Source organism: Mobula birostris, chromosome 24 (genome assembly GCF_030028105.1).
Source record: "Mobula birostris isolate sMobBir1 chromosome 24, sMobBir1.hap1, whole genome shotgun sequence".
NCBI classification, from domain to species: Eukaryota; Metazoa; Chordata; class Chondrichthyes; order Myliobatiformes; family Myliobatidae; genus Mobula; species Mobula birostris.
In genome coordinates, this window is record NC_092393.1 from 54,729,816 (window position 1) to 54,747,851 (window position 18,036).

General features: G+C 38.7%; 1 protein-coding gene across 1 annotated transcript in view; it reads left to right on the forward strand.

The window, feature by feature from the left end:
* The window catches only part of pcyt2 (phosphate cytidylyltransferase 2, ethanolamine), a 46,724-nt gene extending 33,246 nt beyond the window's left edge, over positions 1-13,478 (forward strand). The window contains exons 7-13 of the mRNA XM_072242241.1: positions 5,566-5,704; positions 5,809-5,891; positions 6,936-7,013; positions 7,103-7,168; positions 8,379-8,444; positions 9,987-10,075; positions 11,450-13,478. Coding sequence (XP_072098342.1) covers positions 5,566-5,704; positions 5,809-5,891; positions 6,936-7,013; positions 7,103-7,168; positions 8,379-8,444; positions 9,987-10,075; positions 11,450-11,570 — 642 coding nt within the window. The 3' untranslated portion in view covers positions 11,571-13,478. The remainder of the gene's footprint in view (positions 1-5,565; positions 5,705-5,808; positions 5,892-6,935; positions 7,014-7,102; positions 7,169-8,378; positions 8,445-9,986; positions 10,076-11,449) is intronic.
* Positions 13,479-18,036: the final 4,558 nt, after the last annotated feature.

Genomic DNA, 18,036 nt, shown 5'->3' on the forward strand with positions numbered 1-18,036 from the left:
ACTAGGATTACATCCAGTTCTGCCCTATTCACTAGTAGCACTGCCTACACACTGGCACTACCCAGTGCTTGGTCCAAATAGACTGGAAAGCCCGAGTGTCAGGGCTGGAGGTGAGGGTCGGGCTGATTTCGCTCGCTCTCCCGTGCTATCCGTTCAGCTGCTTTGCTACTGAGACTGAGGCTTGGGCCTACCCTTGCTGCTCCAGGAAGCGGATCTGAAGACCCAGTCTGGTTCAGAACGCTGTTGCTTGCTTCTATTGGTTGCATGGTTGTGTTTCTTTATTTTTCTCTGCACAGTTGTTTTGGTCTTTTTTTTAATCAGATTCTTCAAGTGTCTTGCTTTGTGGATGCCTGTAAGCAAAACAAATCTTAAGGTGTATAATTAATACATACCTTGCTAATAAAAATTGTACTTTGAACTTTTGGCTCAAAACTCCCTGCAGGATGAACGTTAAGAATTCTGTTGCTCCAGACCTTTCACACTGAGGTAATCCCAGTTGATGCTGAGAAGTTAAAATCCCCTGCCATTATATCTCTGTTGCTATTACACCTCTCTAGGATTTCTCTGTATATCTGCTCCTCTATTTCCCGCTGACTGTTGAAAGGCTTGCAGTATACCCCAGCCAACTGATCACTTCTCTTTTATTTCTAAACTCTACCCAGATGGCCTCATCTGTAGAGCCTTGTAAGACAGGCGGGAGTGAACAAGGACATCTTTGATCTCTCACCTGCTTCAGAAGGGCAATAATTATACCAGTGCCCAAGTAGAGCAGGGTGAGCTGCCTCAATGACTATTGCCCAGTTGCACTCACACCTACTGTGATGAAGTGTTTTGAGAGGTTGGTTGTGGCCAGAACCAACTCCTAAACAAGGACCTGGAGCCCCTGCAATTTGCCTATCACCACAGTAGCTCTACAGCAGATACCACCTCACTGGCTCTCCACTCAGCCTTGGATCAATAGCAATACCTAGGTCAGGCTGCTGTTTATTGACTACAGTTCAGCATTCAACACAATCATACCCTCAGTTCTAAACAACAAGCTCCAAACCTTGGGCTGTGCCTGCCTCTGCAACTGGTTCCTTGACTTCCTAATCAGGAGACCACGGTCAGTGTGGATCAGAAGTAACATCTTCTCTCTGACAGTCAACGCTGGTGCTCCTCAAAGATGTGTGTTTAGGCCACTGCTCTACTCTCTCTCTCTACACGCACAGCTCAATGTCAATGACACAACTATAGTGATATAGATCAGCTGGTTAAGTGGAGTCACAGTAACAACCTTGCTGTCAATGTCAGTAAGACCAAGGACTTGATTAAGGACTTCAGGAAGGGGAAGCAGCATCCATCATTAAGGACCCCATCACCCAGGACATCCCCTCATCTCATTGCTACCTACTATAGAGGTACAGGAGCCTGAAGACACACACTCATCACTTTAGGAACAAATTTCCCCTCCACTATGAGATTTCAGATGGACAATCAACCCATGAACACTGCCTCATTATAGTTTCTTTTTTTGTTCTCCTTTTGCACTGCTTATTAATTTAATTTTATATAAGAAAATCATATATATAAAAGAAATATATATATATTTCTTACTTTTTATTATTATGTATTCCAATGAAATGCTGCCACAAAATAACTAATTTCACAACATATGCCAGTGGTATTAAACCTGATTCTGATTCTCCTTCATAACTGCAATGGTGGCCTTCTTATTCAAATTACAATGCCTCCTCTTCACCTACATCCTCCTCTGTCTATACCAGTGGTCCCCACACTCCGGGCCACGGACTGATACATTGCCGCGAAGAATGCAGCAGTACAGCGGTAGCCAGAACGCACCCAACACATCTTTAAGAAAAAACCCGAAATAAACAAGCTAATTGATTAGGTGCCACCCGGCACGTAGATGTCGGTCCAGATCAGAGGCAATTGCCAATTGTGTCGCCTCTGGAACTACTAGTGAAATAATTGACATATTGGTTATAATTTTCAAAAAGAACTGCAGCCAGACAGCTGGAAACTACAGGCTAATTAGCTCAATATCTGTCAAAGGAAAGATGTTGCAAACCACTATAAAAATGCAACACTGCACTTAAAAAGATCAGGGTAATCAGGCAGAGTCAATATTAATATTGGTATTTGTTATTATCACATTTACCAAATTACAATGAAAAGCTTGTCTTGCATACTGTTCATACAGATCAAATCATTACAGTTCATTGAGGTAGAACAAGGTAAAACAAGAACAATGCAGGATAAAGTGTAAAAGCTACTGAGAGAGTGCAGTGCAGGTAAACAATAAAGTGCAAGATCATAACGAGGTATATGGCTACACACACAATACTGGAGGAACCCAGCAGGTCAGGCAGCATCTATGGATCGACGTTTGGACCGAGACCCTTTATCAGGACTGTAAAGGAAGAGGGAAGATGCCAGAATAAAATGGTGGTGGGTAGGAGGAGGAGGAGGAGAGCTCAAAGGCAATGGGTGAAGCTGTGTTGGAAAGGGAAAATGCTGAAGAGGAAGGAATTTGATAGGAGCGGAGAGTGGACCATAGGAGAAAGGGAAGGAGGAGGGGGACCCAGGGGTGGATCTGATAGACGGGTGAGAAGAGGTAAGAGGCCAGAGTGGCATCTTACCTCTCTGGCTTCTGACTTTTCTATGGATAAATGAGAACTGATAGACATACTGAACTCAGAACTCTAGAAAGCATCGATATAATATAATTACACCTCATGGCATTAAAGATAGAAAGGGGATGTGATTCTGCAAAATGAGTTTAAGGAATTGGGCAGTGCTAAAAAAAGATGAACCTCTTAGGATCTTAATCTAACAATTACTCGCTGCGTCATATTCTAGTGGGTATAGAAGTAGGAGAAAAGCACAGTTGAGTATGTAGCCGAACAGGAAGGGCTGGTTATCTGAAACTGTTGAATTAATTGTTGCGTCCTTAGGGCTGGCATGTCTCCACAAATAACAAAAGAACTTGTACCATGAAAATGATCATTTAAATCCTATAATGGCAGATTAACCCAATTGTAATACTGGACTGATAGTCAAGAATTCTACCTATGAAAGCCTAGATAACTATTTATGGTGACATTTGGTGTGACTGTGTTACCAAACTGTAGGATCAGGCATGATCACCATTTGTCGTGGAGCTAATCCAAGAAATAGCCCAAAGGGAAGACCCAAACAGAAGATGAAGAGGAGGAAGTCAGCACCGTTGCTGCCTTACCAGTCTAGTGTATTTCCTTATAATCTATGGAAATAATTCCAATAATTGCATAATAATATCCTTACTTCAACATGTCACTGGGCTTTTGGGAATGATGTGGGAATCTTCAGTCAAAAATTCCATGGGTGCATGATGAATGAAGTGCAGATAGAAACTATTTTGTAATTGCTCATTCATGGAAAAATCTATTCTTGATTTACCTAAAAGTACCGTAGGAGTTGGCCTGATGCTATTACAGTTCAGGGCTTCAGAGTTCAGAATTCAATTCTGGTGCTGTTTTGTAAGGAATCTTTATACATCCTCCCCGTGGAATGCGTGTGTTTTATCCAGGTCCTCCAGTTTCCTCCCACAGTCCAAAAAGTACTGGGTGAGTTAATTGGTGGGATCCTACCACCAAACATATCTTTACCTCACACCACCCCCTCCACCGCTTTCCGCGGGGATCACTCCCTCCATGACTCACTTGACCACTCATCCCTCCCCACTAATGTCTCTCCTGGCACTTATCCCTGCAAGCAGCCCAAAGTGCTACGTCTGCCCATACACCTCCTCCCTCACCTCCAAACACTCCTTCCAGGTGAGGCAACACTTCACCTGTGAATCTGCTGGTGTTCTCTATTCTGTTTGGTGCTCCCGATGCAGCCTTCTCTCCATTGGTGAGACCCATCGTAAATTGGGGGACCGCTTTGTCGAGCACCACCACTCCACCTGCCAAAAGCAGAATTTCCTGTTGCTAACTATTTTAATTCCTATCCCCATTCCTGTTCTTACATATTGGTCCATGGCCTCTTCTGTTGCTACAATGAGGCCGACCTCAAGGTAGAGAACAGCACCTTGTATTCTGTCTGGGTAGCCTCCAACCTGATGGTATTAATATCAATTTCTCCTTCCGGTAAAAAAGCTTTTCCCTCCTCCTCCCTCTTCTGCTGTTCCCCACTCTGGCCTCTTCTCACTTGGCTATCATTTCACTATGGTGCCTCTCCCTCCTTCCCTTTCTCCAATGGTCCACTCTCCTCTCCTATCTGGTTCCTTCATCTACAGCCCTTTACCTTTCCTACCCACCTGGCTTCACCTATCACCTTCTAGCTAGTCCTTCTTCCCTCTGCCCCCCCCCCATCTTTTTATCCTGGCGTTTTATCCCCTCCTTTCCAGTCCTGAAGAAGGTCTCAGCCCAAAACATCGACTGTTTATTCCTTTCCGTAGATGTTGCCTGACCTACTGAGTTCCTCCAGCATTTTGAGTGTGTTGCTTTGGATTTCCAGCGTCTGCAGAATCCTCATGTCTGTTCATTGGTCATTGTTAATTGTCTCATGATTAGATTAGGATTTAATTGGGGTTGTCAGGGATTGTGGTCAGAAGAACCTATTCCACTCTGTATCTTTAAATAAATAAATAAAAGCTGCAGGTTACTATGTTTTATTTGATGTATAGTTTTGTTAAATCTTTTCAGCTTTAAAACAAAATACTTTACCAAACTATCTGCCAATTTACAGCTACAACTATGGCATAGTATGTAATATCTTGCTTACTGTTGACTGCATTAATCTAGCTGCCCAATACAAAACTCTAGTCTAAAAGCATTGCTTCATCCTCCAGATTAACATGGGTAACAATGTCCAAGACTGATAGATTTTGGAATTCTATACAACTTTTCAAAAGTTGTTTAATGTTTCCTCCCTTTAATCACTACAAGTGGGGTCTTGGGAATTTTAAGCTTCAGATTTTGGGTATTTGCAATCAAGTTATTGCAGAAATTGCAGATTTAATTCATTGCGGAGGGGAGAAAGTTTCTTTTATCATTTAGTCTTGTTCCAGTGATATTAGTCTGTTACAAATTGGAAATAATTCATATAAACTCCATTAGAATGTACAAGGGCTGGAATAAATACTTTCAACCTGTGGAGCACATTCATAACTCTATCTTCATCAGCTTTCCTTTGGTTAAATTAAAAGCTTAATTTTCTTCAGTTTTCTTTTGAGTTAAAATCTATCCACAGTTTTTTGTGCTACATGATATTTTATTCCAGAGTTATAGCAGTCTGAAATTACCCTGTTTGGTTTTAACTTTTGTCAACTTAGAACATCAGTTAGTTGATGTGGAAGCTAAGAGCTGTCACATCACCTGCCTGCTTTTGGAGTTAATGGGTAATATAGTGAACAATATTTGCATTACAATCTGCTTCCTCATTTCCCAGTGACCTGCTGAGAAATCGCTTTGCTTACCCACCTACCAACATATCATGAAGGAAAATAAACGTCTGATCAGTTAACATTAATTTTACCTATCGCTGCAAGTTTAATAAGTCTGGTTTTCTTTTTAAAAGGGTCCAAAAGGTCACAGCCCATGGACTGGAGTATCTCAGTTTTTACAGACATCTCAGAAAATTATTCAATTTGCTTCTGGAAAAGAACCTCAACCAAATGATACCATAATCTACGTGGCAGGAGCATTTGACTTGTTCCGTATCCTTACTGAGAATTAATTTTATTCAGAGTTAAAGCACGCCTAAGATATAGACCATAAAATAATTCTATCCATTTTACATTCCTTTACAATTCTTAAAAAGATATCGGTCACGTAGATTTTCTGGAAAGTGTTTACAAGTTGGCAGATAGGCCTTATGTTATTGTTGGTCTACATTTTGATCAGGTAAGTAGTTTCCTCAATTCAAATATGTGTTTAAACAGTATATTTCCAAGTCATTCATCAAGTAAAACCATAATAAATTTCTAAAAACACTTCTACGAATGTGGATAAATTTTGCAGTGTATGCATTCATTTCATTGTGCATCAGTTGTGTCACCTCTTAGTCAAAGTAGCGTAATCATATGCTGCCCTTCAAAGGATTATTCTGTTATAAATTTAAATACGTTATTTCAATATTTTCCCTACTTTAAATGTAGAAGTTATTTATTAACTCTTGTAACCGTAGAGAAAAATGATAGGTTCATCTCCAGGCAAATACATAGTAAAGTGCACTATAAAATCTGTATTAACATAGAGTTTTAATGATCTACTAACTATCCAACGCATTAACTAGAAAGGAACTGTATGCATGATTAGGCAGGAATTGTAATGTGGATTAAGTCAGTGAACTATGGGTGTTGTCACATGTTTTGCTGTAACGCATTTTTCTCTGGAGCTTTCTTCGGCTTTTTTGATCATGTTTTATCTACTGTTGCTCAGCTAGTAACCTAAATGCTTACCTTCTGCCTCATGAATTAGTAATTGATTTTGCTTGTTGAATCCAGCCCAAGCTTCAAATTTGAGAACTAATATTTTTTATTAAACATCTTGCGGGTGGCGGGGTGGAGAAGCGTCTGTACCAAAGGAGGTGTAAGGTGCTCCTTCTCTCCTCTAGCCTGCAGGTCACCCTTGGGCGAGGTGTAGCACCTGCTTAGCCACCCCAATCAGGATCATGGGAGCCAGTGGTGGACGGTCATATGACTAGCTGGTGCATATCACGAGTCTTGGTTATGCGACCACTGATGCTACGTAGACAACCTCTGAACAGTATTGATAATAACTGGGGTCACCCATCTTGTCGAGCCACTGCTCAGAAGAAGGCAATGGCAAACCACTTTTGTAGAAAAATTTGCCAAGAACAATCATAGTCGTGAGGCCACAATCGCCTATATCATACGATGCAGTACATGATGATGATGATGATGATTAAACGTCTTCTTTTTGCAGGAAGTCAACCGATATAAAGGCAAGAATTATCCGATTATGAATGTGCATGAAAGAACTCTCAGTGTACTGGCCTGCAGAGTGAGTAGAGAGATTTGAGTATCAAATTTCAGCAATTGAAGAAGTTCTAAATTTTATTTACATATTTTTGTGTTTCTTTTTCCTTTTAGTATGTGTCTGAAGTAGTGATCGGAGCTCCTTATTCTGTGACTGCGGATTTGCTGGATCACTTCAAGGTATGATTATTTATATTGAAAAATGCTCTATCTTAATTTGACTGCATAAGTGTCCACCTAATACTTCCCTTTCTACAAACTCATCAAAGTTACGATGGCTAGTAGGTCCTCTCTGAAAATCCAATCCTAGATGGAATTGAGATATATTAATATTTCTGAAATAAGGCCATCAGATATCGGATCAAAATTAGGCCGTTTGGCCAATTTTTCAGTATCCTCCCCGCCATCGGATGTCAGAGGATTTAATCGTTGAAATACTGATTAGCCACTAGAGGGCGTGCAATAAGTGATCTACAAATGTCATTATTGCTGCTATCAAAGCTGCAAATAATGACATTTATACAAGTGTAAAGAACAAAATAATTGTCACTCCAGATCCAATGTAGCACAAGAAAACACAATAAATATTAAGTACATAAGATAACTTATATACATTGACTGTATGTTTATACAGTGATGCTAGGCACAGGAGTGTCTGTCTCACACTCTTCCCACAGCGTGCCACCTCCCCACCCCTAGCATTCCTTCTCTGCCCCACACTCTTCCCAAGGCGCTCTGCTTTCACCATTACCAATATCCTTTGCTCCACCAGATTTACAAACTCGCTGTCTGCTCCACGTTGACAAATACAGTACTGTGTAGAAGTCTTGTGCACCTTAGCTATATTTATGTGCCTAAGACTTCTGCACAGTACTGTAAATTTGCTAAAATATCATGCTGACTTCGTCAGCTCTCATTTAGGTTGCTTACACTCATTAGTTGCTGTGCTGTGTGAAAACAGACAACGTCCAATTTGGATTCTCCCATCAGTTTGCACAAGTAAACTCTTTATTATTTTCAAAGCTTTGCACCACAGATTTAATGCAAGTGGCATTTCATTAGGTTTGAAATTTATGTTATTGAAGTCCATTTAGATTCACAAGACAGCTGATCTGAAAGATTAACCCAACTTCTAACCTTTAAGGAATTGAAAATATTTTGATTTTCTAACATTGAGAGTAGAAGAAAGATTAATGACATCAACAAGCTTGAGCCTTGAGCACTAGATCAAATCTAAATCTTTTGCTGTTATTACTTATTTTTTGTCGTGAAATGATAAATGAGGTCTGTAAACTGTTTGCCAATGGGCTAAAGGGGGGGGGTGTGGAACAGGCATTTCACTGCAAATGTGATTAATCAGTGTGGACTGAAAATTCTCCTTTTTCTTCAGGTTGACTTGGTCTGTCACGGAAAGACAGAAGTAATTGCTGATAAGGATAACTCCGATCCCTATGCTGTAAGTTTAAAATGTCCATTACATTCATTGGAATCGGTTTATATTTGAACTCTCAAATTGTTCATTTTGTGTCAGAACTGAAATGCCGCAAATTCAAAACTCACCTACAAATAAATATATCTTTGAATGCTTGAATAAATGATTTTATTTTTTAAAAACTTCTCAAACACCTGTAGTTAATATAGATCCTCAGCCTGTCAGATTTGGGGCACATGTGGGAGGTCTGAGCATCTGATTCTGTTTCAGAAAAATTTGACTGATGAGTTGTTGAAAACTCATCACAGAGTGCGGAAGATTTATGGTTGGGACAGAAGACAATTTTGTTCCAAAATTGAATTGAATTGAATTTCTCCTTATCCAGTGCCCAATATCATGCAGGGTTTTTGGCAATTCAGAAAGGGTGGAAGAACCCTTACTTTGTTCAGTTCCCAAATACAGCTGTACTGACATTTTAAAAGTTAAGGTGATATCCCTCTCTGATTGCTTTATTCAACTTTAGAATTTACTATTGGGTGTTGCAGCATAAAGTGAGGATAATATAAAAAGTGTTAGAACATAGCAACAGACCCTTCAGTCCATGGTCCATGTCAATCATTATGCCAAATTAGCATCGTCCCATCTGCCTGCATATGATCTGTATCCCTCCATTCTCAACGTGTTCATGTGCTTGTCTAAGTGCCTGTGAAATATCACTGCATTGTCTCTGCCATCCTCCTAGCCATGTGTTTCAAGCACCCACCACTCTCTTTGTGGGAGGGGTGGGAAAATGGGAACATCTCTTTTAAACTTTACCACTCTCAACTTAAAGCTATATTCTAGTATTTTGCCCCTAGGAAAGTACGCTGTCTGTCTATCCTGTCTGTGCCTTCCATAATTTTATAAACTTCCATCAGGTTTCCCCTCTGTGAAAAAGATCCATTTACCCGAAGTCTCAAACCTGTTACCTGAATGACCTGCTTGAGACCTTGGATGTTAAATGGACATTTTCACTTTCTGCAGTTGAAGGCTGATGTTTAAATTAACTCAAATGCCAGATTTTTTTTTACATATTCCTTATCAACTTTGACAAGCTGCCAGAAATGGTTGCCTAAGAAATCATATTTTAAAGAGTTTTTAATTATTTTCTCCTGGTGTTCCCAGCCATGTTTTGATGGCATCTGCAGCACGTTAGCTATTTTGGACTGTTGACAAAATCACCATGTACATATGGATTTACGGGATAACATTTTCCACATCGGATCATAATCTTATAATCAAATGCATGTCATCAAATAAGACCACACACATAATGCACATACGAAATTCAGTTTGCTCTGACCTATCAGTAGATCATTTCAAATGTGACCCATTTAATGTTGTTTCAGGCCATGTTCTGCAAAGCTTGAGGTGAATGGTAATAAGAAACAATGCCACATTCTGAATGCATTTATCATAAATAGTGATAGTTTTAGTTAAACTATTAATTATATAGGGTTTAAATTGTTTCTGTGACCTGTTCTTTGAGTCTTTTTTCCCTCATTTCATAGTTTAATTTCCTTGCAGGAGCCAAAGCAACGCAACATCTTCAAAACCATCCATAGTGGTAATGACCTCACCACAGACCACATTGTTCAAAGAATAATCAAGAACAGGTGAATCCAAGCAGACTCTCCTTTCCCATTTCCTTTGTTATACCATTTTACTTCAAGTGGAAATTCTCAGTTTTAAGTCTTTGATCCTCAGTATAAAGAATATTGTTATTGTTAATGAATATGTTTGTTCTGCTTATCCAGTATAATCAGCTTGAAGCATTTTTGGTACACAAGGTTTTAGAACTCAGAAACAGCACAGGAACAGGCTGTTCGGTCCACAATGTTGTCCCAAATGAATTAAACTTCTGAAGATGTTGGAGAGAATAGAGTTCTCTTCACCCCTCTTTTACAGAGGCAACGATTTTTTCTGAGCCGCCAGCACGTGTGGAAGCCCAGTGTTCAGTTCCGGTGTAGCTCAATATACGAGACAGGGAATGGAGCTCAGCTTGAGAACATGGGATGAATTAAAGTGGCATTTGACTCGAAGCTGTATCCTACCTGCAGGTTATAGTCTTTCTCCTCAAACTAATGACCTAGTCACAGTTTGGTATTCTGATACTCAGTAAATAATATTGTGAGCAGCAAGTACTCCATCCTAAATGGAAATTAAATTACTGTTCTTTCTGGAATGTGGGAAAAAGGTAGGAAATAAAAATCAGTGGCCACTTCATTAGGTCCCTCCTATACCTAATAAAGCAGTCACTGAGTGTATGTTCATGGTCTTCTGCTGCTGTAGCCCATCCACTTCAAGGTTTGATGTGATATGCATTCAGAAATGCTGTTCTATACCCAACTGTTGTAACGTGGTTATTTGAATTGCTGTCACCTTGGAACCAGTCTGGCCATTCTCCCCTGACCTCAGCCCACAGAACTGCCGCTTACTGGGTGTTTTATGTTTGTCGCACCATTCTCTGTAAACTCTAGAGAACGTTGTGCAAGAAAATGCTCGAACAGCAGTTTTTGAGATACTCAAACCACACTTTCTACTACCAACAGTTTAGTCTGAACAACAACTGAACCTCTTGAGCATGTCCGCATGCTGTTATGCATGAAGTGCTGCCTCATGATTGGCTAATTAGATACATCATTAACGAGCAGGTGTACAGTTGTAACTAATAAAGTGACTACTGATGGTGTATTACAATCCTGAACATGCAGCCAACAATAATGGGGGAAGAATATCAGCCTTATTTTCATACAAACTTTTGTGAGGGTAACGAGCAAGATCAAATGTATAAACATTTAGTGCTAACGAAAGAGTGCTGACAGTCTAAATATTCTCTAATGCTTTGGAGTCTTAAGGTTAATGAGATTCACAAGTTTTAAGAACCTTAATGCAAGCTAATTTCTTGAGTAATTACTGGTGTTATGTAAGTATTGCTCAGTACCTCTGCTCCCATTTTTAAATACATTTTCTTTCATTCCTGTGTTAAGGTTACAATTTGAGGCAAGGAACCAAAAGAAAGAAGCTAAAGAGCTGGCTGCGATAGAGGCAATCAAGAAGAGAGCTGATGAAGAAATTAAGGAAATCCCGGATGAGAAAGACTGTCAGTAATGCAATGCTGAAGCATGCATTCAGGATGGGCATTTACATCAGTACACTAAATTTAATGAATGATCTTATGTCGGCACTGTTTTCTCTTTATGTTTACCAGATTTAAGTGCTTTAGATTTGCAGTGCGTTTGCTTGGCAAAACTTTTAATAATAGTTTTAATTTAAAATTATGGGATGCACCAAAGGAATGGTCTGAACATTTGGGTGTACTAAAGCAGCTGCTTGTAAATATCCAGATGGTTAGTGAGTGTGTTTACAGTCCAGTGCAGTAAAATCTTTAAGTATATAATTTAAAATTGCATATTCTATTTTCATTTAATTGACCTGTAAAAGATCTGCTATTGTAGACTTTTCAAAAATCTGTCATACTTGTGGTAATTTAGATTTATTTATGTATCATGCTGCTTTTCTATTTATAAGGATATTTAAGGTGCAATTAAAATTAAAACTATTTTAGTGTTTACTAACTAAACAATGGTATCAATTTAATTTGCAGAGATCAATGAGGTTGAAAGAGTGCAGAGAAAATTAATAAGGCTGTTGCTGAGACTTGAGGCCTGAGTTATAGGGAAAGGTTGAATAGAGTTAGGACTTTATTCCGTGGAGTGTAGGGGAATGAGGAGATGTTTGATAGAGGTATTCAAGATTATGAGGGATATCGATAGGGTAAATGCAAGCAGGCTTTTTCCACTGTGGTTGGGTGAGACTGGAACATGAGGGTGGTGAGAGTGTGGAACGAGCTGCCAGCGGCAGTGGTGGATGTGGGTTTGATTTCAACATTTAAGAGAAATTTGGATTGGAACATGTATGGAAGGGCAGGTCAATGGGACGAGTTAGAATAATAGTTGGGCATGAAGTAGATGAGCTGAATAGCTTGTTTCGGTGCTGTAGTGCTCTATGGCTCTACATTAACCTGTGGTCCTCAGACATAGTGCAGGAAGCAAGTTTAAATCTCAAGTTTATTTAATAAAGATTATGAACTTTTGTGGCCATTTCACCACTGACCCACATCCCCAACAACAAATAGTCCTCAGTGGTTTGAAGAATAACTTGGCACTAATGGACTTGGTAATTCTTCTTCTCTTGGCATATTTGGTAGTTCTGATTATTCCGAGGCAAAATTCATTTAGGTAACTGTTATTTCAAGGGACCATATAGTATTTCAAAGGGGTCTGTAATACATACTGTCCAGTATAATTACCCGTATATACAATGGGCTGATAGTAAATCTGTTATTTCTTAGCTCTGTTTAGTCAGGATTTAAAAATCAAACATTTCAAATTCATGCATTTTTCTTTAGATCTGGTTTGTATTCCAGCACTTAACCATGTTAGCAGCTCAAATAAATTTCTTTCTTAGAAATTTACCTGTAAATTATGGAATATTATTTCATAATTTATGTAGAAATTATGGAATTATTTTCATTTGAAACGTACATGATTTCTATAATGTCCAGATGTCCTCAATGTCCAGATTTCTATAATTAGTAACATTGAGAGTGAATGACCTTTGCAACTGAACCAGTAACGTTATAATGTTAGGGTATTTTATTGATTTATGTTATCAGGTGTTCTGCACAAGCAGAAGTAATTAATATTTGCTCATTTTTTTCCTTTGTTCCATACTTAGAGAAAATATTTTTCTGTGATATTTTATGATGTTTTGTAAATTTGTTTTACCATTATTTTTGTTTGCTTTTTAATATGGTGATTTTGCTTGAATTAATTTAAGTATTCTGTTTCATGTTTGTTTCTAAAAGTTACATCTTTAACGAATGTATGTCCTGACAAACCTGTGACCATAAAACTTTTAAATTGAATGTCCACTTCACACCAGTGAAGAATTAAATGTCTTGTCTAATGGTAAAAATTGCTGGAAGTCAACAAATAAAAACTAATACTCGTTTTATTTGGTATGCTTCTGAATTAGTGAAGTGTGGACTTCAAAAATCATTGTAAATGTTTATTGTTAATTTGCTTTCATGTGCCCCTTTCATTAACCTTTGTATTTCAAACAATTTTTGTGTGGAAGTTTTACTCAGCTGATTTTCTTTTCAATAAGTTATTATCACTATTCAGATCTGCATTTCTATTACTCTCTGAATCATGGTAATTAAAAGATGATGACACAGGGATAGGGAAAGTTGATGTTTAAATAGGGAGTTGTCTTAGTTCTGAATGGTAATTACACAAAATAAGTTAAGTTGTTTCTGTGATTTAACTTCAAACTCTGATAATAATGCACCATAATCGAAGGCTTGCTTTGTTCATACTGCTATAATAAGTCTTTTTACCAGTGGATTGCCCTGCTCAGGAAAATATAATTGCATGAAACCATGAATATTTGGCTTGGGCTTCATTGAACACCTCCTGCAAAATGGAAGCTATTATAAAGTACAACTCTCAGGAGATTTGTGTTAAGAATTCAGAAGAAAGCTCCAACAGGCTAACAAATAATGGACTATAAAATGACTGCACTCTAATGCATATTTTCCATTGTCACGTACGTTCTCCATTGTGGGATAAGGAAGGGGACATGACTAATTAAAGAATAAGTAGACTTGTTTTGGACTTAACTCTCTGCATTTCTCTTAGTGCAAATTCTCTGTGAGAATTTAGTTTCCTGTTTTGTAAGTTTTCTTAGCCAGATTATAAAAACCACTTTTCTTGAAAGTGTAAAGTCATTAATAATAAAGAATAATAAATTTGCCCATGATAAATATACCAATTTTACCAGGTGTTTAAGAATACTTTGAATGTCACTATTATGATGGGGGAACTGTGGCAGCTAGTTTATGCACAGCAAGCTTCCATAAACAATCTGATAATGGAACAGGACAAGCCCCTCAGCCCATGATGTTCTGCCAAACTTATAACCTACCCTTCCCTCCTACATAGCCCTCCATTTTTCTTTCATGCATGTGCCTAAGAGTGTATTAAATGTCCCTAACATACTTTCCCCCACCAGAGCATTCCATGCACCCTCCACTCTCTGTGTAAAAGAAAATACTATCTCTGATATCCCCCCTCTACTTTCCTGCAATCACCTTAAAATTATAACTCCTTGTATTAGTAATTTTCACCCTGGGGAGAAAAGTCTGTCGTCCATTCAATCATGCCGCTTACCAAATCACCTCTCGTCCTCCTTTGCTCCAAAGAAAAAAGCCCCAGTTGGCTCAACCTATCCTCTCATAAGACATGACCTCCAGTCCAGGCGGCATCCTGGTAAATCTCCCCTACACCCTCTCCAAAGCTTCGACATTCTTCCTATATTGAGGCGACCAGCACTAAGCACAATATCCCAAGAGTGGTCTAACCAAAGTTTTATAGAGTTACAGAGCTGCAACATTACCTCGTGGCTCTTGACTCAAACTCCCGACTAATGAAAGCCAACTTTCTTAACAATCATATCAACTTGTGCAGCAACTTTGGAGGATCTTTGGATGTGGGATCAAATAACGACTGAACTATTTTTCTGCTTTTGAGTGAAGGGATTGGTCAGGATACTGAAGAATTTACCTGTTCTTCATACTTCATGGGACGATATTTCAACACCTCACCAGAAACTCCCAAGAATGCAAAATCCCTTCAGCACTGCAATTAGGTGACAACATTGAAGCATGTTTTTACATACAATTACAGCATAACTGCTGTAATTGGATTCATTAATATTGTATTGGGCAAGAATAAACCCTGATAACCAGTCTGTGCTATGGAAGGGCTGTGTGATGATCAAATAGAAATCTGTGACTCCTCAAATTCGTGGCTTATTCCATAAATTCTTTGTATGTCTGGGGTCTTCACCGGCATGTATAACTTCACTCACCATAACCCTGAACTGATTCCACAACCCGTATACTCACTTTCAAGGACTCTACAACACATATTCTCAGTATTTGTTTTTTACTTGCACAATTCGTCTTATTTTGCTCATTGGTTTTTTAACAGTCTTTTTTATGTATAATTTTCTTAAATTCTATTGTAAAGTAAAGGCATCCGTTAGTCTTGCGAGACCATGGATCTGCGCCTGGAAAGCCTTCATTCTCCAGGGCGCAGGCCTGGGCAAGGTTGTGTGGAAGACCAGCGGTTGCCCATGCTGCAAGTCTCCCCTCTCCACGACACCGATGTTGTCCAAGAGAAGGGCATTAGGACCCACACAGCTTGGCACCGGTGTCGTCGCAGAGCAATGTGTGATTAAGTGCCTTGCTCAAGGACACAGCACGTTGCCTCGGCTGGGGCTTGAACTCAAAATTCTATTGTATTTCTTTATTTTCCTGTAAATGCCTGCAAGAAATTGAATTTCAAGTTAAGTATATGGTAACATACATGTACTTTGATAATAAATTTAATTTAACTTTGACTATAATAGTAATACTCAATCTTCTTACTATGATGGGCTGTTCTTCCAGCTCCCTTTCAGTTACTTGGGCTGCATGCAACTTGTGTATCTATTTAAAAGTTTTTTTTATATATCTATTTTCGGTCCGTTATAAACACAAATCAAGATTCAGCCAAGAAACTGCACATGGCAGCAGCATCCTTCAATAAGGACCCTTATCATTCAGGGCGTGCCCACATCTCATTCCTGCCATCAAGCAGGAGAGAAAGAAGCCTTAAGACATGCACTCAGTGTTTAATAACAGCTTTCTCTCCACCAACAGATTTCTGAACGGATCATAAATACTGTCTCATTTTTTGCAGGACTTTTTTTTATATTTCTTACTGTAACTTAGTCTAATTTTTATGATATTACACCATACCATATTACACCAAATTCGGATTTTACAGGAATCTACAAAAAGAAGCACAATGCTGGAAGAACTCAGCAAGTCTGCAGCATCTGTGGAAGCAAAAGATACCATTGCCGTTTTGGGTCAAAGCCCGCATCAGGACTGACACAGGAGAGGGAAAGATCGCCAGTGAACAGCAGTATATAGTGAATGGTGGGATAGAGGCAGGTAGGTGATAGGGGAGATGTTGATGGGCGGATAGAAATTGTTGTGCATTTAATATTTCAGTAATATTGTAAATATATTTGAGCATTCTTGTTCATTTAAATAATTCATTGCAGGTTATATGTAAAAACACAGGAGTTGTATATGTCACATGTGTGCCTCACTTGAAGTGAAAGTGAAGTTAGACTTGCACTTCCGGCTCTCTTGTTTTCAATCCAATTAGGGGTTTTTTGGTGTTTTTTGAGTCACAAAACATAACAGAAGTACATGGGGGAGAATGTATAAAGGAAGAAGAAAACTGGATAGACAACTGGTAATATTCCATAATACCTCGTTTCTCCACTGTCAAATATCATCGTGTCTAAAATATAACTTTACTGTAGCTGTGTGTATATATATATTGGGCTATAGGATACTAGTGGATTTAAAACACTGTTCTGCCCTCCGTAATCTCAGAAAATGGGAATGATAGGTTGAAATGAATAGTACATATCTACTGATTCTTGCCTTTTTGTTTATGAAGTCTTGAATGTCAGTTCTACAGGTAACATAAATGCATCTGAAACAGGTTGAAAGACAGTAGACCTAAATGAGTTTTTCTTGTGCAGGAAGAACATACTTCAAAATAAATTCTGAGTAAATTTTATTATTAAAGTACAAATATGTCACCACATACAACCCCAAGATTCACTTTCCTGTGGGCATTCTCAGCAAATCTGTAGAATAGTAACTATAACAGGATCAATGAAAGATCAACTAGAGTGCAGAAGACAACAAACTGCAAATGAAAATAAGGGTAAATAGCAATAAGTCCTTAAAGTGAGACCGGTGGTTGTGAGAAACATCTCAATGACGGGGCAAGTGAGTGTAGTTACCCCTTTAATTTGGGAGCCTGGTGGTTGAGAGGTAGTAATTGTTCTTGAACCTGGTGGTGCAAGTCCTGAGGCTCTTGTACCTTCTATCTAACTAGTGTAAATATTTGGTGCGGATCTTATGCTGTGTTGAAGATCATTTGCTTATGGATCCGCCTGCTTAGGAAAATGCACTTGCAAAGAACAGCTTGCATCAATCTGACCATTTGGTTTTGTTTAAAATCACTGTACATAAGATATACAGTACAGAGCAAAAGTCTTACACACGTAAAAAATTCTGTCAAGTGAAGATGCTTTCAAAAGTAATGAAATGAGATGTTTCTAAGTATGAAAAAAATACTATAAAGAGCAGTAAACAGCAAAAAACTAAATCAAATCAATATTTGGTATGATCTTTAAAACTACATCAATTCTCTTAGGTACAATGTCCTACAGTTCTAATAACAAAGTCAGCTGGTGGATTGTTCCAAGCATCTTGGACAATTTGCTACAGTTCTTCTGCAAACTTTGGCTGTCTCACTTGTTTCTCTCTCTCCAACTAATCCCAGACATCCTCGATGATGTTGGGCCATACTATCAATATATTTTTTTTAAATCTAGGCTGCCTAAGACATTGGCACAGTACTCTATCTCACATTTC